This window comes from Tiliqua scincoides, chromosome 8 (assembly GCF_035046505.1).
Source record: "Tiliqua scincoides isolate rTilSci1 chromosome 8, rTilSci1.hap2, whole genome shotgun sequence".
Lineage (NCBI taxonomy): Eukaryota > Metazoa > Chordata > Lepidosauria > Squamata > Scincidae > Tiliqua > Tiliqua scincoides.
Window position 1 is genome coordinate 47,210,168 of NC_089828.1, and position 21,166 is coordinate 47,231,333.

At 49.0% G+C, this 21,166-nt stretch overlaps 1 protein-coding gene across 2 annotated transcripts in view; it reads left to right on the forward strand.

The window, feature by feature from the left end:
- The first annotated feature begins 6,513 nt into the window (after positions 1 to 6,513).
- The window catches only part of SMG6 (SMG6 nonsense mediated mRNA decay factor), an 85,436-nt gene continuing 70,783 nt past the window's right edge, over positions 6,514 to 21,166 (forward strand). For both annotated transcript variants that reach the window (XM_066634779.1, XM_066634780.1), the window contains exons 1-9: positions 6,514 to 7,820; positions 9,020 to 9,212; positions 10,037 to 10,147; positions 10,815 to 10,921; positions 11,853 to 11,931; positions 12,286 to 12,396; positions 12,506 to 12,700; positions 19,292 to 19,353; positions 20,749 to 20,894. In XM_066634779.1, the coding sequence (XP_066490876.1) occupies positions 6,601 to 7,820; positions 9,020 to 9,212; positions 10,037 to 10,147; positions 10,815 to 10,921; positions 11,853 to 11,931; positions 12,286 to 12,396; positions 12,506 to 12,700; positions 19,292 to 19,353; positions 20,749 to 20,894 (2,224 nt within the window). In that variant the 5' untranslated portion in view covers positions 6,514 to 6,600. The remainder of the gene's footprint in view (positions 7,821 to 9,019; positions 9,213 to 10,036; positions 10,148 to 10,814; positions 10,922 to 11,852; positions 11,932 to 12,285; positions 12,397 to 12,505; positions 12,701 to 19,291; positions 19,354 to 20,748; positions 20,895 to 21,166) is intronic.

The window sequence follows — 21,166 nt, forward strand, 5'->3', positions numbered from 1 at the left end:
AAATATTTGGCAGCTGGGGAAAGGCTATAGAGCAATGACTCTTTGGCTTTTCCCTAGTGCTGCAAATGCCAATATTTTCTTACCAAGGATTGTAGTTTTACTTCAAGTCAGGAAGTCTGCACTGGACTGGACTGAATGTCCTAGTGTTGCTGATGTAAATTCAGTGTATTGATTCTGTACATTTAGCTTCCTTATAAGACTATCACCAGCTGTACCTCTTCCCATTCTGCAGCTGCTGTGTCCTGTCATTTGTTGATCTGGAGCAATCAGTTTAGCATCTATAGCAAAATATTGTTCCCAGGGCCCTAGTGTAACTAGCACTGCTGCTGATTTATTTGCATAGTCAGGAAGACTGCTTATTACTGCTGTAGCAAATGATCACTGTGTTCATCACTTAGTTTTTTCCTTTAATTTATTTTTTATTCCCTGCTCCATGAGTATCCATATACACATCTTTTCACAGAGAAATAATACTTCACGCATCTGATGAAGTGGACTGCATGAGAGTTTAAGCCAAAATAAAAGTGCTAAACCTTTTCTGTGATGCCACAGAACTCCTTACTTGCTTTAACTTTCAAAGAGGGTTCAAGTTTAATTATAAACACTTTGTCTGGCTTATCTTGATGTCTTCCTTCTGACAACCTGTGTAGTAAGTTATCATTATCCACATATTGCAGCTGCAAGTCTGACAGTGCAATCTAGTACATGTTTACTCAAAAGTAAATCCATTTGTGTTCAGTGAAGCTTAGAGTTGAATGGTTTGCCTAAGTACTGTACATCCAGTTAGTGCAGAGGTGGGTGCTGAACCAGGGCATGTCTCAGTTGGCAGCTTGGACTCTTAAGCTGTAATCCTATATGCATTTTCCTTGGAATTAGCGCAACTGAACACAAGGAACATATGCATAACATTGTGCTGTGAGCCACTACATGCTCAGTTTAGGATGGAAGTGTTAAGGGGAAAACATATTTTTCTTTCATAAATCTAAAAAGTGAAGCAAACCTCACCCATACAGAAATGTACTTTACCCCTTCTTTGTCTCCATTTGTTGTTCTGGCTTCATCACTGAGAGCCCATAACGAATCCCCTGTGCGGCAGAATAATAACCAAGCATGGTTTTTATTTTTACTGCATTTTCTAGACTGTGTGCCACTCCAGCCCAGTGGTTCCCAAACTGTGGGCTGGGACCCACTGGTGGGTTGTGACTTGATTTTTAGTGGGTCACCAAAGGGGGATGGAAAGATCAGATAACTGACTGTCTCAAGTCCTGAAGCTATTAAAAAAATCAGGTAATGTTGCTGCTTAACTGCCCTGCAAGGAGCTGAGCTCCTGAAATTTGCAAGCGTGTGTAAATATAGGAAGATGAATGTTTGTGGGTTTTTCTTTCTGGTTAAGAAAGAAGAGCCCTCCTGGATCAGGCCAAAGGTCCATCTCGTCCGGCTTCCTGTATATCACAGTGGCCCACCGGATGCCTTAGCAAGCACACAAGAGGTCTGCATCCTGGTGCCCTCTCTTGCACCTGGCATTCTGAGGTACTTCTAAAACCAAGAGGTTGTACATACCCATCATGGCTTGTAACGTGTGATGACTTTTCACCAGAAATTGGTCCAATCCCCTTTTTAAACTCATCCAGGCCTTCAGGTGCCATCACTACATCCTGTGGCAAGGAGTTCCACCGACTATTTACATGCACTAATTACATTGCAGCCCATCATGGCTTGTAACCTGTAATGGCCTTTTCCACCATAAACCTGTCCAGTCCAGGCGCTATCACCACATCCTGTGGCAGGGAGTTCCACAGACTATTTACATGCACTATTTACGTTACAAACTGACGTGGCTTGTAGCCTGTGATGGCCTTTTCCACCATAAACCTGTTTGGTCCAGGCCAGATGCTATCACCACATCCTGTGGCAAGGAGTTCCACATGGTAATTATGATATATCAATAAATAAAACATTTCTTTCTAGATCTCCTTTTTTAAAAAGTCTGGTGGGCCCTAACAGAGGGTCCTTTTTAAAAGTGTGTCCTGGTGGCTTAAGAGCCTGGGGACCACTACTCTAGCCTTTTCTTATAGCTATGTTCATGTTTATGTTTCCCGAGTCCTTACAAGGGAGGCTGGCGGTGAGAGTGTCGCGCATGCGTTGTGCGCGCGCGCGTTTCTGTGTCTCTGCTTTGGTTGGGCCTTCTCGGCCACCGTCCCCACGTCCGTTTCCCTGGCTCCGGGAGTCAAAATGGCCGCCGCAGAGCTGGAGCGGGTCCGCGTCTCGGCCGCGGAGCTGAGAAGGGGGATTCTGGCGGCGGAGGCGGCGCTGGGGAGGGGCGGCCCAGGTGAGGCGCGGGCGGGGCTAGCCCCGTGTGGACGGCCCCGGCCGTTGCTCCAGAGTCGCTCCCGCCGGGACTCCCCGTGTGGAGCGGGAGGGAGGGGGGGCGTGGTGGGCGCCCGCAGCTGCCGCCCTCCCCGGGGCTGCCTCGCCCGCCCGCAGGAGGCCTCCATGGGACTGCACACGTGTATTTGCGAGTCACGTGGGAACGCACATGCGTGTTCGCCTCCAAGGGAGAGCGCCTTCAAGGGGCTGACGGGTCTCCCTGGTCACCCAGGAAGGCTAAAGTCCTGTGAGCACCAAAGCACTGGGGGGAGGGGGAGGACAAGCGTGGAGTGCTGCCTTAAAACCCAGTCCTGTGCATGTCTACTCGGAAGTAAGTCCCATGATGATCAGTAGGGCTTCCTCCCAAGTAAGTGTGGACAGGATTGCAGCCTGAGCGCCTGATCCTATGCATGTCTACTCAGAAGTAAGTCCCATGATGATCAGTGGGGCTTCTTCCCAAGTAAGCATGGGTAGGATTGCAGCCTGAGCACCTGATCCTATACATGTCTATTCAGAACTGTCCCATAATAATCAGTGGGGCTCATTCCCAAGTAAGTGTGGACGGGATTATAACCTGAGTGTCCAATCCTATGTTTGTCTACTCAGAAGTAAGTCCCATTATAGTCAAGTAAGTGTAGCTAGGGTTACATCCTTAAAGTAGTTACAGGCCTGTGTAACTAGGGAGGTCTTTATAATATCCAGGGATCAAAATCTGGGATCAAAAAATTGATCTTGTAACTATGAGCTGTTTGGAAAATGATGTTATTTACTTTACTCAGAAGTAAGCCCACTGTGTTCAGTAAGACTCCTAATCTTACTCTCCAGAAATGGACACCTGTATTCAACCATGGCCCCTCAGCCCAAACATTGTTCATTTTGTGAAGTAAATCGAAATTATTCCTATTTTACATATGGGAAATGAGGTTGAGAGGAAATATCTCTTAACTGAGACCACACAGTGACCTTTCAGTCTGTGCCAGAAGCTAAGCTAAGGCTGCAATCCTGTACACATTAAACTCTGAGACTTCCTTCCGAGTAGATACACACAGGATTGTATTGCAAGGCTTCTAGGCTTCTGACATCTCTAACCTGAACACACTGACTGCAGTCCAGTACCAAGTACACTTAATAATTGTGTTGCGGCTATTTTCTTGGAAGCAAATTCTATTAATTTTATTAAATCTGATTCCAAGTACATGTGTTTAAAAAACTGGGGTGACAAAGAAAATGGGAAATTGAGACTGAGAGAGGAAGAGGCTTTGCCCACGATTAACCAATAGCTCCATTATGGAGTGGAACTTGCACCTCAATCTCCAACTTTCTGGCTGGTGGGCCACATTGCTTTTCAGTCCTGTAGTACAGAACCAGTGTACTAGTGAAGCACTGCCTGAAACACGAAGCATACACATAATGCCAACCACATCTACTGTTGTGGGAGCAGCTTCCATTGAGTGTGTTGCTGAATTGCTGAGACAGACTCTGGTACAGCCAGGATGCCTCATTTTGTTCGGAACCCTCTGGAAAAACCCTTGAGTGCATTATTATTTGTACAGTTGGGATGGAGTGATGCCAGTTTCGGTAATTTGCTGCAGAGAGAAAGGTATTCTGCACATACTCAAAAGCACTTGCTCATTTATTGTTCCTGTGTTGTAGGACTCAGTTCTGACAACAATGATTAGCTGTGATGGTTAATGAAACCTCTGCCTTTAGAGGCAGTGTACCTCTTGAGTACCTGGTGCTGAGGACTAACAGCAGGGGACTGCTGTTCCCTTTGTGACGTGGTGGTGAGCTTCTTGGTTGGCTGCTGTTGGAAACAGAATGCTGGACTAGAGGGACCTACTTTTGACTGCTGTTCATTGGGAATAGGTTCTGGGGCTGAGTCTTAACTCAAATTAAGTCCTCCTTAGGAGCTAAGCAAACTTTCTCCAGCAAATCTGCATCTAATAGCGACTTTGCTGAGGGTATTCTGATCCAGAATGCTGCCCTGCTAGGGCTCCATTGTCATGGACACGACTTTACTCAGGGTTCTGATGCCTTGAAGCTCAAACCCCTGAGGAGACTGGGCATTCCTTGCCGTCTGTGAGTTGATAATGGCACGCAGCAGAGCTGACCAGTGGGAGCTGTCTGCTACTGTTGAGATGTTCTCTCCTGAAGGAGGTCTGTTCTGGCTTCCTGAATGAATTTCCACTAAGGGGTTTGGGGCCAAGATTTTGTCAGTGAGAAACCGCCTTGGACCTGAAGGGCACAGATGGTATTCTGTTGTCCGTACTGTTCTAGTTTTCATGGTTCTTTTATCATAATAGGTGCCATTGTTGAGAGGGAGAAGATACTGTCAGATCACTCACTATCTGCCCCTTTTAGAGCTATATTAAATCTTAAAAGAGTTCAGTCAGAGAAGGTGGCTTAGATTTTTCCTAAAATGAGAGCACAGAAGAACGAAGAGAGAAGGATAGTATGAGCCAACCTGCCAGCTCTACCCCAGAAGGAAACTCGTTAGTGTCTGCAAGTTTGCAGTAAAGGAGCCACAAGAGCCCCAGTTTAGATAACTTCTGACCCTCCTTGCTTTTGGTATTAGTGTGTTGCATTCTACTTCTATCCCTAAGGCTTGTGATCAGTCAGCATCAGCAAGTTGTCATGATGCAGAGAAATATTGTAGGTTAAATGATAACTTCTTTTGGACCAAACTGAGTTGGTGTAAGAGTAAGCCAGCTTTCAGATTTTATAGAATTCTCACCTGACGTAGTGGAGTCTAGAAATTTGTATACCCCTACAGCAGCCTAAAATTAGAAGTATGATTAAAACATTTGTCAATTGTCTCCTCTGCCCAGTGAAAAGCAACTAAGGGCGCAATCCTAACCCCTTAAGTCAGTGCTTTCCAGCACTGACATAAGAGCAATGCAGCTCTGAGGTAGAGGAACAAACATTCCCTTACTTTGAGGAGGCCTCCTTGAGTGACACCCAATTGCAGGATGCAGAACACGTCCCATTGGCACTGCTATGCCACTGCTGGAAAGCACTGACATAAGGGGTTAGGATTGCGCCCTAAAACAATTAAACCTGTAAACAATCAAATGATTTTTAAGTTAAACTGTATGTTAGGTTGTGTTTTCTGCCCTTTGGGATCCTTGTGGCAGCCACCATGTAGTAAACTGAAACTTGGTTCAAAGGCAGGGCCTGCAGTGTTAAACTGTTTTTGCCTGTTTAATTCCTGTTAGTTCCTTAGCCAAACCCAGATGCAGTCCTTTCTCTCTGACTTATCTCTTTGTTTTCCTCATTGTCTAGTTCTGGGGTTTTCAAACTCTCAGGGAGTTTGAGGACCCCAGTAAGCCCTTGCGGGGGGGGGGGGAGGCAGCAACTCGATCCCCAGGATGGGATGTACTCACCAGTCCCTGCACGAGTGTCTGCAGGGCTCCCTCGCCTTTTAAAAGTGAAAGCGGAGTTATCGCGCTCCACGTCAGGTTTTCGGAAGTGAAGCGCTATCACTCCACTTTCACTTTTGGAATGTCAGGGAACCCTGCAGATGCTCACACAGGGCTCCCCGCACCCCCAACAGGCTGCTGCAGGGACTGTTGAGTACATCCCAGTCCCTGCAGTCCCCCTTAGTGACATGATCCTGGGGATTGCATGTCTGCCTTCCCCCTGCCCCTTAAAGGGGCAGAGGCAAGGGCTGTCAGGCTAGGGCGTCGTGGCACCCCAGTCTGAATAGCTCTGGTCTAGTCCATGACTAAACATTTCTGTCCTTTTTCCTTTGTAGAGACAACGAAGGAACCCCGGCATCGCAAAGACAACAGGCGCCCAGACCTTGAAATCTACAAACCTGGCCTCTCCCGGTTGCGGAACAAGCATACCTTGGTGAAGCAGGAGCCCACAGGGCACGGGGAAGCCAAAGGCAGAATAGCTGAGGACAGGAACCTCTCTGTTTCTTCCAGCAAGGAGGAGTCCCACACCCCTCAAGACTTGCATGAAGGAAGCAACCAGCACCCAAATGGCCTCTCTGGAGGGAATGCTGACTCAGGGGGTCCCCAAGATGAAGCGGGCCTCCCTGAGGACTGGTGTCCTCGGATTATCAGACGAGCCAAGAAACCTGACCAGCAGATTTACCAGCCTGGGAAACGCTTGCAAAATGCATCTAAGGACCCAGCTGTCAGCCAGCCAGCAGTTCAGGAGTCTCCCATTAAGGGGGAGAGGGATGAAGAGCCTGAAAGGAAGAGCAGTGGTGGCTGCAGGAAGCCAATGGTTCCAGAGGGGAGAGAAGAAAGTGTGAACAAAGAGGGGGCAAAGCATGCTCAGGTGGAGAAGGGAAAGCGAACTGAGAGAGTGGACAGGGCCAGGAAAGGAAGTGATGAGATGGCCCATGGTAAACTCAGCACTCCAAAGCGTTATTCCCGCTCTGACAAGCGCCGGAACCGGTACCGTACCTGCAGTACCAGTTCGGCTGGGAGCAACAACAGCACAGATGGAGCCCGTGGCGAGATGGAGGTGGGGAAGAAACGCCAGGAACTGGCTAAGGAGAGGCCTCGTCCCAGGAAGCAGCTGTCTGCTTCCTCCACAGACTCACTCGATGATGACAGGGCTGAGGAGGCAGAAGTGCATGGTCCCAGCAGGGACTCGGAGACCAAAAGGCACTTGGAGCATAGCTGGCCTTCCAGGACCACTGATGGGAAGGAGGCCAAAACAGCCCAACCTGGCAGGCGGACTGCAAACAGGGAACTCTATATGACTGAGGCAGACTGGAATAAGCGTAAGCCGTCTGGGGCCAGCCTGAGTGACTCCACAGAGATTGGGGAGGGGAGGGGCTCAAGCAGGGAGCCCCAGGGAAGTGGTCGAGGCATCTTAGTCCTCCCAGCCAACACAGACCTTACTGCCAGCAATGCTGGCTCTCCTGAAGCACCCCACTCAGGGCCCAGACTTCTCTTTGGTAGCAGCAGCAAGGGAATCCGGGGCAGGGGTCGTGGAGGCACAGTCCGCCGGCTTTGGGACCCCAACAATCCAGACCAAAAGCCCGCACTAAAGAACCAGACACCCCAGCTGCACTTCCTAGACACAGACGATGAGGTGACCCCTGTGCCTCGGAGTGACACTCGCCAAGCTCAATCCTCCTACTACAGGTTCCAGAACTCTGACAACCCCTACTACTATAGCCGGTCTGTGGGTCAGGCAACCCCCTATCCCTACACTGGGTACTCAATTCCATATCAGGTGGGCCCCAGCAATGGCATTTACCCAGGTGCCTATTATCCAGCTGGCTACCCGAGCCAGGCTGAGCCTTACCTCTGCAGCCCCCTCCAGACTGGCCCCATGAGCACCGAGATGGAGCAGCAGGTGCGGAACCTGCAGCAACAAGAGCTCAGCAAGGTCCTTCGTGAAGCCAGCAACCTGGAGCAGCAACTGAGCAACCTCCTTTCCAGGGACCGGCTCAGTCCTGAGGGCCTGGATAAGATGGGACAGCTCAGGTTAGAGGCTTACCTTAGCATTTGGGCACTGGAGCTGGAATATATGCTTGGTGCCAGTTCTGCCTGGCTGAGATGGTTGGGAAAATTGTTGTCTGAAGATGGATTTTGCTGGAGAGAGGAGGCCAGATTGCTGGACTGTGCTGTGTTAAGGCTAAGAATCAGTGGGGAACAAGAGCTGCACTCTGTAGTGCAGAGTTGAAAGCAAGTAGCAGTGGGTGATCCTGGGTAGATCACCTCATAGGGTGAGCCTTACTTGTGTATTGTTCATATTCTTTCTCTCTGATATTTCCTTATTCAGGGAAGTCAGAGAAAGAGCTAGAGTTATGTGATCTAAACTAAAGAGATCAAACGTTCCTTTTCTCTGTGGTTCTTTTCTCTGTGGTCTCAGCCATTAGGCCTGAGAATGAGTGGAGGGAACCCTATTCCGCCCTTGATTATACTGGCTCCTAGGATGTGATGATGGTGTTTGGCCTAGATGCATTTTAAAGGAGATTGGAGAGATTTCTGGCAGAAATGTCCATTAGAGATTACAAGCCATGATGGGTTTGTAGAAATAGGTTTTAGAAGTTGATTACCTCAAAATACTAGATGCAAGGGAGTGGCAACAGAATGCAGGTATTTTGTCTTGTGTTCTCGATGAGGCATCTGGTGGGCCTCTGAGATACAGGAAGCTGGACTGGATGGGCCTTTGACCTGATCCATCAGGGCTCTTCTTATGTTCTTAAGGGTGGGGGCAAGGTGAAGATGATTGTATGTTGCAGCTAGCAACAGAAAGTCTCTGGTGCTCTAGCCATCAAGAACCTCTGACCGAGAAGCCTTTATAGGGGTTAAAGAGGATAGTCTGACTCATGTGGCTTATGGGTTTATGGAGGCTTCCTTGGGTGGTATGGTTTTTCTCTCTACACCCTTCTCCCCGCACCTTTGTCTGGAGCTGCATGGCAGTATCAGCACATCCCCCCCAGGCATCACTCACCATCAGGTTTCAAGTCCCAACAACATTGTAGAGTTTACATGAGGAAACAGTTCAGAGTGGGGAGAGGATGTCTTTTCCTCAAGAGGGACTCTATTCCATACTTTAATTCTTCTAATGAATAGAGAACTAGTGTTAAAACAAGCTTAGAATTCTTTGCTGGGCTGTGACTGTTGTTTGGTAGCTGCCACCATGAGAGCACCCGCTCAGCAACTGTGTGCTGTTCCAGGGCTGAAATGCTGCAGCTTTACGAGCGCTGCCTCCTGACCGACATCGAATTTGCTGACACCCAAAATGTAGACCAGCTGCTGTGGAAGAATGCCTTCTACCAGGTGATTGAGAAGTTCCGGCAGCTGCTCAAGGACCCCATTGGGGAGAATGCTCAGGAGATCCGCACCAAACTGCTCGAGATTCTGGATGAGGTAATGTGAGGCCCAGTCTTTCAGCTTAGCAAGGATCCTATGATTCCTATGGAAAGGAAATTCCTCCCAGTTCCAAATACAGCGATCACTCAGAACTTTATAAGCAACATCCATGCATCAACCTGGGAATCCCAAGAGAAATTTAACTGGGTGCCTTTACATTCCACCTAACAGCCTGTCCTTGAGTGTGGGAGAGTATAGAAGTAAGTGTGTTGAAGCGGAGGGGAGCGTGATTCTCTGTAGTTGTAGTTCTTAAACTGTCATCTCTGAGAACTATGGAAATAGGAAAATACTGAAGGAAGGATTTCCTTTCTTGAAATGTCAATAATGTGCTGAAAAGACCTTTCACTCTCTGGCTCTGTGGTCCACCTACGCATTTTTAAATCCAGAATACAGGTTTCGGAGCAGGATTCACACAGCTGGTTTGTGTTCAGTGGCCCTGAGTATGCCCTCTTATTGCAGCCATTTCTGCCCAACGTTGCAATACGCAACAGGGATCAAATGTGTACATCTGTGGGTTGGGCAGAAATGGGTTAAGAACATCAGAAGCACCTTGCTACGGCAGACCAAGAACCATCTTGCCCAGAATTCTTTGCAAGAATCTGAGCCGCTTGCAGGCGTTAGGTAGTTATTGAAAATTGGCTTGTGGATCCACTTTTTCATCCTTGATTAAAAGCCAAAATAATGTTTAAAAATTCCATGATTGGTTTTCTTAGCTGGAGATCCAGCAAATTGCTTTGTGTCTTTTTAATTCACCAGAAGACTCTGTTGGTACCTGTACAGAGAGTGCTTCCCCTCCCGCCTGATTGTTTTCCTCCTTCCAGGGCACTGTGTTCTTTGACAGTTTGCTTCAGAAACTGCAAGTTTCATACCAGTTCAAGCTGGAAGACTATATGGACGGAATGGCTGTTCGCAGCAAGCCCCTACGGAAGATGGTGAGTCTTGGGGCCTGTTTCAGGGGCGGGGGAGCTCTCAATTTATCAAATAACCTAGTGGATGCTGGAAGCAGGGTGGATGGCAGGTGTGTAGGAGACTCATAGGGTTCTTTCTTAAGAGGTAGACTCTTTCTATCTATGGATAGGAGTGAGATCAGGCAGCAGGCATAATAAGCTGGCCATGATGTAATGATTGGGCATTTTTCTTTTTGAGAATGGGACTGTCACTCAGCAGTGGGACACCTGTTTTGCATGCAGAAGGTCCCAGGATCAGCCCCTGGCGGCATCCCCAGGTAGGACTCTCTGAAACTCTGGAGAGCTACTGCCAGTCAGAGTAGAACACACTGGGCTAGATGAAACAGTGGTCTGACTCAGTAGAAGGCTGCTAATCAGCAGTCTGTGAGGAAAGCACTGCCTTTCAGTAAGACACAGGGGACAAATGCATCCTCTTCAATGTGAGCCCTGCAGGAACAGCTGGCCTGTGACAATCATGCACAAAGACTGTACCACTTTTAAAATAATTTTGCAATTTTCTAATTTCTTATACCCCTTTAAGTTCCGTCTGTCACTGGCAATATGACTCACTCCCTCTAGTGTTTGCTATCCCCGCTGCTTGTTTGCTAGCCAACCTTTGGTGCTATCTGTTATTTCTCCATCTCTTTGTCAGGTGAAATATGCTCTCATCAGTGCCCAGAGGGGCCTGATCTGCCAAGGGGACATCTGCAGGTACAGGGAGCAAGGCAGCGACACGGCAAACTACGGGAAAGCACGCAGGTAGGAAGGTGCTCAGGAAAGAGCTACTCCTGTACCTCATGCTACAGAGGGGCATTATGGTGTGGCAGCTGGCACCCCTCTGGCAGCCAGCTGATTGTCTGTCATCCTGCCATGGTAATTGGTTGCAGTGGGTGGGAGGCTGAAAGTGATGCGTAGCAGAGTTGCAAGAGGTTTTGTAGAAGAATATAAAATTAGGAGCAGTTGGAGAGAGAATGTTTTCTCTCTTTCATAAAATACTGGAGCTAGTCACTGGATTAGATTTGGCTGTAAGTTCAGCCAGTTCTTAGAGGAGTTTGGCAGCAGTTACTTTAAGTTTTGTGTATAGCACCACCGGTGTATGTGCTGCTTTATAGAGTTTGGCAAGTTAAGAAGCCAAGTCCCTGTCCTCAAGGAGCCAGCATTCTAAATTGTAGCATGGGTTAGACCAGGGGTAGGCAAACATTCAGCTTTAGGAATCCTGGACCTTTAACAATTGTATAGAAGAGGGAATTTCACCAGTGCAGCCTCTCCTCTCACAGATGACAGGCTGCACCTGCTGAAATTCTCTCTCTTACACAATTGTTAACGGTCTTGGAGCCCTAAACTTGAAAGTTTGCCCAACCAGGGTTATACAATGTTGTGGGGGGAATCAACAAACAAGCTCAAATGTAGTAGGACAACCCCTGGTCAGAGGGATTAAGCCAAAGTCTTGACAGGAAAGGTGGGTTTCACAAGGCAAATGGAAGGAGGGGAGAAAGATGGCACTAAGGGATGTTCTGGGAGGGTTTTTAGGCTAAAACAAAGCCATTTTTTAGTCATTAGGAGGGCATAGAGGTGCAGTGTGCTGAATAGTTCCTTTCTGATGGCTAGTTGAAACCAGTACGCTAAGAATTCAGATAATTGATCTTGTGAAAGGCCAGTCTGTCAGTCACGTGGTCTTTTCCTTCCCTAGCTGGTACCTGAAGGCCCAGCACATCGCCCCCAAGAACGGACGCCCATACAACCAGTTGGCTCTCCTGGCTGTCTACACGGTAAGAGAGAAACCCACACAATTCAAACACAAATTGGTTGAGCTCCATGGTGCCAGATAAGAACACAAAGCTGTGATTGGCAGGATCAGCTAACTCTTTGTTGTGGATATCAGGTGGTTTGGTGTGTCTGAATAAACTGTTCTGGTTCCGTGTGCCTCCCTTTAAAGCCCTGTTTATCCTTAGTTCCCCTTGTTCCTGTCCGCTCTGCTATGTGGCAAAGGGAAATACATGATCTTAAGCTCCCCAAAATCAGCCTTAGAGGTCCCCAAGAACTATTTGTAAACCTCAAGTTGTTAGAGGCAAGAGCACGACCTGGGCATGTTTCATAATGAGTGTATGTTTGTATGCCTGCAGAGAAGGAAGCTAGATGCAGTGTACTACTACATGCGGAGCTTGGCTGCCAGTAACCCTATCCTCACCGCTAAGGAGAGCCTCATGAGCCTCTTTGAAGAGACAAAGCGAAAGGTGAGAAGGAGGGAAAGGTTGAGCCTTTGTTTTATCCCCTCCCCCGCCCCTGTCTCGAAGAGCCTGCTCATGGGTATCTGTCCTGACAGTGCTTCTCCTCTCTGCCCAGGCTGAGCAGGTGGAACAGAAAAACAACCCCAGCCGGCAGGGAAAGGGAAAGAAGTCCACCTTCCGGCCTGCTGGTGATGATGCCACCCGCCTGGAGCTCTGGATCCATCCATCCCATCCCCGCTCCTCTCAGGGCCATGAGTCCAGCCGGGACTCAGAGCAGGACAATGGGCTTGGGAGCCTCAGCCCCAGTGATGTGAGTACCATAGGGTCAAAGGGGGTGGTTCAGGGCTGCTGTGGTTTCATCTCCTTTGGCCCCTCAGTAGCTTCAAGATCATGTTTCAGGTAATGGAATGGTGCAAGGGGAGGGATATTGTTGCCTAAGCAGAATGAGGAGGAGGTGGTTGTGCAGTGTTCCCTTCTGACACTGTGTGGCACTGTTCCTCTCCTTATGTAGGACACACTGCCACACTGTGAAGGTGGCCCTGCTCTACCAAGATGTGCCACATGCAGGCCAACAGGAACTCGAGCAAGTTCCAGCAAGTGCTGATGTGATGATTTTGCCTTGCCTATCACAAACTGTGGAAAGACAGTAGCTCAGTGGCAGAGCATAGAGCTCAGATTCAGTCTGTAGTTAAGTCTCTCACACCTGTAGTTGTGCAGTTGTGTTGCTCAGTGAGGATGCTAGAGGCATATTTTCAGAGGGATTAGAATGAAGTACGTTGATGGTCACAGTTTCTGTGACGCCTGGGTTCTGTCCCCTAGTGCAAGGGCATCCCATTGCTCTGAGTTCAGAAGGTGGCTTACAGCAAGGGGTGGGCAGGAGCACCTTAGCACCCAGCTTTTAAGACAGGCATAACACAGGCCTGTGAAATTGAGAGTAAGAAAAAAAACTTTCAGATTTTATGGTGATTTTATATGAGTTTGGCGTACTGATTCAAAAAATGGCACCGGTTTTGCCATATTGCATCTAGTTTCATAGATATGGCATAGCAGTGAATGGTTTGAGTAGCTTCCTCATGAGGAAGCCACAGCATAGGCTTCCTCATGCGGAGAACAAGAGTAGGAACTGATGTCAGGGGTTGGTTGGACTGCTGATTGAGGAACAGCGGACTGTGATGACCTGTGAATGTCACAGTAGGATTTATGAATCCCCAGCTCTAGATCTGTGATCCCATGGTACATTGTAGTCCTACAGGGATTGGTGCTCACCTCTCAAACTTGTTTCTCATTCTGTTAGGCAGGGATTTAACATGGCCTTTGTCTCCTCCACCCATTGAGCCCATTGTGACCTCCAGGAAGAGAGTTCAGACAAGTAGATGGGAAGTTGTTTAGAGGCCAAGGTGAACCTCCTATGAAGACTTTCTCAAGAGTTGTGTGTAGGAGGTGGAATGCTGGTGCCAGGCGCCTGCCCTTTGAGAGGAGGAATCTGGCCACTTGCAATGTTCCCCTGAGCAACTTGGTATCTGTGCATGCTGCTGGCTTGCCTTTCTGAAGATCCTGGGACTCTAGACTGCCTGGGGGTGCAGGCCAACAGAAACACTCTCTGTCCTCAGGAACTGTTCATTCTGCTTGCTGTGCCATGTTGGGAGAGCTTTGACAAGTCCTGGGGTTTAGTGTGTTAATTTGGGGAACTCTGAGGTTTTCCTTTCTGTTTCAGAAGCAGTTCACAAGTTGGAGGCAGGCTCCATTTCCCCTCCCTCGTGCCTTGACTGGCAACCTTCACACTCTTGCGTGCTCTTTCTCTCTCTTCCCCCCCATCCCACACCAAGCCTACTTGACCCCGGTCACCAAAACCACCTCAGGGCTTTATTTTGACTTAAGCCGTTTCGTTTCGAGATGTGAGGTTTGGTCTCTTTCCTCTAACAGAGAGAGAAGTTCTCTAGGGAGGAAGCCGCGGGTGCCAGGCTGCAGTTGGGCTGGTTAGACACGAAAACCACATGCCCGGCCCCACTGGCTTGGGGACGTGACTTGCAGCACGCAACTTGCGCTGGCTGCTACTCCCCCTCCTTCCCCTGTTCCAACCACCAACTGCACCCCTCCCTACTCCTAGTTCTTGACAGTGGAATGTTTTTTGTGTTTTTTTCAGGGAAACTGCCCCCCCCCTTCTTACTGGGCTTGTCCCCATCCCATCCGTCAGACTTGTTACTTGCTCTCAGAGCCACCCCTGGCTCCCCAAGCCCTTCCGTGAGACTCTAACAAGAACCCTCTTACAGCCTTCCTCTTCCTTCCGGCCCACTTGACCTTTTGTTGCCAACCACAAAGTGACTGTGTTGCTACTACTGAGAGTTTCCAGATATGTAGAAGAGATGAAATATGAGAGCAGAAGGGAGAGGGTTGGCATGACTGGGAGTGGGGAGAAGGAAAGCCCTTGCAAGTCAGGAGTGGGCACCATTCCCTGGTAGAAGCTGGCTGCTTCCCCAGGAAAGTCCCACTATCTCATTGGTGTCTTTGCAAAGATCTGAGCCAAGAGCTGTACATATCTTGCGGTTTGGTTTTGTTTTTAAAAATATCCCGTTTCTGGGCCCTGAAAGCTTGCTTACGTTTGCTTGTTTGCTCTCTGCACCAGCTCGCTATGGGAAGGAGCAGGTACTCTGCAGAGTGCAGAAGGCCACACTACCTAAAATCCTGCCCGGTCTTTCTCTAGCTTCTGAGATTTCATCAGGTGTTTTCCACATTTGTCCAAGCTCATCAGCAATGAGGACTGGAAGCTTGGGTTTCTTTCTTCCCAGTTGAGATTATAAAGATGTTGAATTCTGTGTCTAATATTGCATTTCCTGGTGTAATTGTGAAAGGCCCATGAACTGCCCTTACCCCACTCTTGGAACAGTTCTGATAGTTTTGCAAAAATGTATACGGCATGCCACTGTAACAGCCCTGTGCGCAATGGGTCTTTATTATCAACTATCTTGCAAACAGAGCCCTGGAGTTGAGAGGCAATGCCTTGCCTAAGGCCACCCATAGAAACACATATCTGATTTGAGATTTGTACAGGGGCCTTCGGCTTGCAGCTCATGCTGTTATCACTGTGATAGCACAGCAAGTGCTCTAGTTCCAGTCTGAGACTTGGTGTCAAAGCCTTGTTCCCCTTTGCTTTGCTGCAAGATCATTGTAATGTTGTGAGTGCAGCCGCATTAAAATGTTTGCAATTAAAGTAACTGCCAGTGAACCCTCCACAGTGTGTGTTTCCCGTGGCTGAAGCCAGGGCATGTTTTGCTTTGATGTCATTCCTGCAGGCTCCCAAACATACAGGCCAGGGTCAGTGGAAGCCAGTCAAGAGTGACTGATGCTTACCACCAGTTGGATGACAGTCCCCTTGTCTGCGAAGGGGCACTCCCTTCCACCCCCCACACCAGCTCTTGTGGAAAAGGTTGTAACCTTGCCTGTTTTCCTCTTTTGTGAGTGCTGCCCCTTCATTCTGCCTGACCCTGGTGGATGCAGACTGCATTCTTTTCAGAGGCTGGGCCTGGGGTTCCACTGCTTGTCAAGTTTGTTAGCATGTGGGAAGGTGGGGGGGGGGAGTAGTGGTGTTGGACGATGTCCCACAAGACATATTTGGGACTGCGGCCCACTTTGCAAACGCATCCCAAATTGGGCCTCGCGTCAGCTCTGGAAAGGGAATCTCAGTGATGAGGGAGAAATGCAGGGAAAGAGTTCCTGTGTCAACAAATCAGCCTATGATTGCTTTACTTCCTCCTTCCGGTCAGGTTTTTCTCTGGACACAGCCTCCCCTTGTGCTTGTGAGCGGTTCTTTAAAAGGGACTCGGCTAGCGTCCATTGACTACCCCAAACTGTCCCCACCCCCATGAGCACACCACTGCCACCATCACCACCCTCCCTCCCACATCCGGTCTCCTGATGAAGAAAGAGCTGATCTTTCTGCAGTCCCTCCTGATTCTGTTGGCACTTTCTGCTACGCAGATGCGTCGCTGCTGCTGTGGGGAAAGTTTGCCTTGCTTGATAAAGAACAGATACTGAAATTCGCTTCCAAACCTGAAGTAACAATTTTTAACTTGAAACAGTCTCTCCCCCTTGCCCCCCCCCCCCGAGCAGCTGTGTTAGAATTCTTCCCTTATTTGGTGCCTTGTTCCCATCTGGGATCGGATGCTCAGGTGCAGAGCACAGTATGCAAGCCCCAACTCCCCGGTTGGACCTGTGCTTATGCCAGGGGCCTTGCTCTTGTCCTAAGCAACTTCCTGTCCAATTTGTGAACTGAGACGCATGCGCCTTTTGCATGAATCTCTTCAGCCTGCAACAATTGCTTTCGCACCTTTTAATATCTGAAGGACTGCACTGTTCTCATCACAGCTCTTCTTGCACTTGGCATGGGAGGGGGGCAGGTCAAGGGCTTGCCCAACTGAATCACCCCAGGAGGCTTGTGCCAGTGTCTTTCTCTTTCAAGCATAACTTTCACTGGCAATCACTCAGGCAAGGGAGAAAGCTTGAATATCCTGCTGTAGATGTACCTGTGGACAGGGGTTCAGAGAGGTCCGCTTCTGTTGTTTTCTTCACTTTTAGCTTGGGGCCCCATGCTGTCAAGGGGACATAGCCCTGTAGGTTGGCATATACGGATTGGGATAACCCAGACCTGGCTCCAGTCCCACCTCTGCCTTGAATTTGTGGTGTGACCTTGGCCTTGTCAGTGTGCCTGCTCCCCACCCGTAAAATGGGTACTGCAGTGACCTTCTTCAGAAAGTCATGGTGAGGGCAAACGTGTAAGAGAGAGGCTGGAAAAACCACTGTGCAATTTTGTTGTCAAGGCAATGGGAAATGGTGGGTGGCCTTTTCCTCTGTGCAGCCTGTGGGAGTGAGAGGCGCAGTTAGCTACCACGGCTTTGGGGAAGTGCTCTCCTTCCACATGGCTGCCTCAATCAGCAGGTGATGCCACTTCCCCTCTGAGGGCCTGGTCTCCATTTCCCTCTGGCTGTGCGAAGCTGGAGGTTCCCAGGGGTCTGGATGGCAGGTGAGTCACTTGAGGAGAAGAGTCATTTGGAGAACAGCCACTGGCCTGGATGTGAACTTTGCAGCTTTCTCTCTATCTTTCCAGTGCTGAGCTCATCAGGGTCATGGTGGTGTCATAGCAATGGCACTCGGTGTCACTTGCTGCCAGTTGCTCAGGGTGTTACTTCCTTGTTCTTCTCGTGCCCCTTGCTGCCCTGAACTTTGCTCTAGGCTCACCAAGGTTTCTTGGGTCTTTCTCTGCCCCTGTCTATGGCTGCTTTGTGGCTGTGCCCACAGGAGCTGCTCCTGGCTTGAGAAGCAGGCCAGAGTGGGCAGAACTTGCCATATAGGTGTGTCTTGTGTCTTGATTTCAGTGCTAGACACAGAAATCTAGTAGCCAGGTTGAGCACCCGCGGTGGCTTTCTTGCTTCATTTTCCTGTCTGACTGACCAGCTAGAGAATCTGGAGCTTGGACAGGATTTGAAGTTCCTTAGCCAGTACTGGGATGGAAATTGGCTAGTGGGCATGGAGTCAGAGCTGAGACAGGGAGTTGAGTATTTGGGTGGAGTGGGAGACTGTGAAAGATGTAGGCGACAGGAAATTTACCCCAATTTCCACGCCCACCCTCCCTTTCACCAGTGTCATTCACACCGCATATCAGAGTTTCTTCCACATCGAGGAAGAAAAATGCATAGAAATGTTGTTGTTCTAATGAGTGTAGTTTTTCATTTCATTCATAGAGTTTTATTCCACCCTTCCTCCAAGGAGTCTAGAGGTTATCTTATCCCCACAACAACCCTATGAGGGAGGCTAGGCAGAGAGAAAGAGCATGTGCCTATGGCAAGGCCACCTAGAAAGCTTTGTGGCTAAGCAGGGGCTTGCTTGGGTTTTCCTACTCCAGATGAATGATTCCATTTCAGTGAGTGGCACTGGCTCTCAGGTTTTCCAAACTGAGTGCACTTGTACTGTTTCTGTGCGCAATGGTTCCGATGCAAATTCCCAGCTGGGGAAAGTGTGTGTCTGGCAACAGTAGTGGCACTTTTATTGGATGTCAGGGTAGAAAAAGAGTACCTTACTTGCTCCTTTAGGTCCACTGAAAAGGGACACAGGGAACAAGCAGTGGGCCTTTGGCCTTGGTGCCCGAGCTCTGCCATTCAGTAAACAGTGTAGAGGAGGAGCGTACATAGACCCAGATTGAGTCAGGGCTTTAATAAACACTGGTAGAGGCAGAACATTTAAAAAAAATTGGAGTATCTGCTATAGACCAAGAGTCTGAGAGCACTCATATCTGCAGAGCTGACATAATTGGTGATAGACTGATCATGAAGGTTCAGTCCAGCCCTGATCCGCTGTGCAAGGGGCGGAATCATGTGACAATGTTGGACATTGGCTCGTTAGCAGGTATACAGTAATGGAGTTAAGGGAGACTCATGGTCTGCTCTCCAAATCAAGAGTGGGAATTGCTCCCTGCATCCTAGGCCAGGCTCTTTCTCTCTGCAGTCCCCCTGAGCTGGATGTTTTTCAAAGTTGTTTAGTCGCATTTGTGTTGTCCTCAGAGAGCTAAGTGGCAGCAGCTGTCCGGCTTCATGGGAGGGTGAAGGATCCTCAGGATTTCTGACCCCTAAGCAGAAGTCTGCAGGCATTCATTTGTAGAGGTACTTCGCCGCCAGCAGAGGGTGCTGTGTGCTTGGCGTGACTTTCCCATGCAGCTGTCTGGCACTTGCCCTTGCACTTGGGAAGAGGGCCGGGGCATAGCCATTTGGTTCCCATCTGCTGTACCCACCCCCACATCCCGGCCAGGTTATCCTGTCACCCGGGACTCTAAGCTCGTTCACAGGAAAAGGGAGAGAGAGAGAGATTGAATTGTTTTCTCATCTTCTTCATCATCTTTTTTTTTCCCATGCAGCTGAACAAAAGGTTCGTCCTGAGTTTTCTGCATGCCCATGGGAAGCTGTTTACCAGGATTGGGTAAGCCTGCAGGATGTTTGTTTTATTTTCCTACATTACGAGGCCTTTTGGAATTCAATATTGTTAGCAACTGGGCTTGTGTTTGGAACTGAGGGCACAGGGTGTGAAGCTGACAGGCCTGGCCTCGTCGACCGACTCTTGAGGGTGGGGTGTGGATGGGCCTGTCCACTTCCCATGCCAGGTCAGTGCTCAGGCCATGGGCAAAACCAAGGGCTGCAGTGACTCAAGACTGGAGCTCAACTTCTGCCCTCCATTCCAACATATGAACTGTCCTGCTGGGCAGGGTCGATGTATCCCAGCAGTGGCCAACCAGATTCCTACGGAAGCCCTCAAGCAAAACGTGAAGATGATGACCCTCCTGTATTATTTGTCTTCACCATCTAGTATCAACAGTACACTGCCTTTGTACATGGTAGTTCAAGTACATGGCCACAATCTTTTGACAAATCTTCATGAATTTGTCTTAAGAAATGGAGGCAATGAATTTCCCTGTGAATTGAGCTCCCTCTTGTTAGTCCGCAATGCCTGACCGAGCCCCTCCCCCTGCTACCAAACATTCCTGCTACCAAATGCCATGAGAAAACTGTCATGGTGGAGAGCAGGTGAAAACAAAACCTCTCTGCTGGTATCTAGGAAGCAGTGGGCACCTGTCAAGAGTAGGGCTGCCCAACAAATGCATCCATTTAACAGACTCTGAATGCACTCTTATCTAATCTAGAGTGCTCTGAATGAGGGCCAATTCACACTTCTTTGAACTGGATTCCACATGCAGCACCATCCATTGTGAGCAGCACACATCTGTTGTAAACCGCCAAGTTTTCCTGCAATAAACAAGTGGCTGTCCCCTCAAGTCCAAATTATAACTAGACCTAGCATTGACATCCTACTTTTCAAAGCACCTCATGGAGACTAGCCTAGTGGATCCTTACAACAACCATGCAAGGCTGGTCATTATTTATTATCCTCTTTGGGGTCTGAGACTGAGAAGTTTGTGGTTGCCCAACCCACCCACCCCCTGCCAATGTTTCCAGCAGATTCTGCAATTGCCTTTCATTTCCCCAATGTGGAATACCAGATAAATCCAGGTCTGTAACTGATGGCTCTAATCAAGCTGGTATACCTGCCTGACGTGACTGGCAATGTTTACATACTGTATGCTCATAGCCCTCTGAACCCCATTTTCTGGAAAGTCTTGTACAAACAATGAATTCATGGAGGTGGGGGGGAGGTCTGTTGGTGGCCAAGAGTGGAACCTTCTGAGAGGCAGGATGCTTTCCTTTTTCACCTGCTAAGGGCAAGCAACAGGGTTGGCTACCTTTCTTCTTCAGGAGCATGACTCAGGTGGCCAGAGTGCAGCTTCGGGTGTTCACAGTTTTCTTCTCTTGACACCTTCAGGATGGAGACATTCCCCACTGTTGCTGCAGAGGTCCTGAGCGAGTTCCAGGCACTGCTAGAGCACAGCCCTCCACCTATTGGGAGCACCCGCATGCTGCAACTCATGGCCATCAACATGTTTGCTGTGTACAACTCTCAACCCAAAGGTACTGTGATGGGGAGGGCAGGGGCCACTCCATTGTCAAGTCCCAAGTGGCTGCTATTCTGTGTGAACCAGGGAGCAGAAAGGGAAGGAGAGTGCAACCAGGCCTTTCATATCCTGATATTGTGGGGCACAAGGTTTTGCTGGAGAGGAGGATTTGCATGTCTAGGCAACGCTCCTAAGTATTCTAAAAGCCACAGGCAGAGTACACCTCTCACAACTTTGTGGCCAGCTCAGAATTCCCTTGCCGTCTTTCTCTTCCTGCTTAGAAAATAG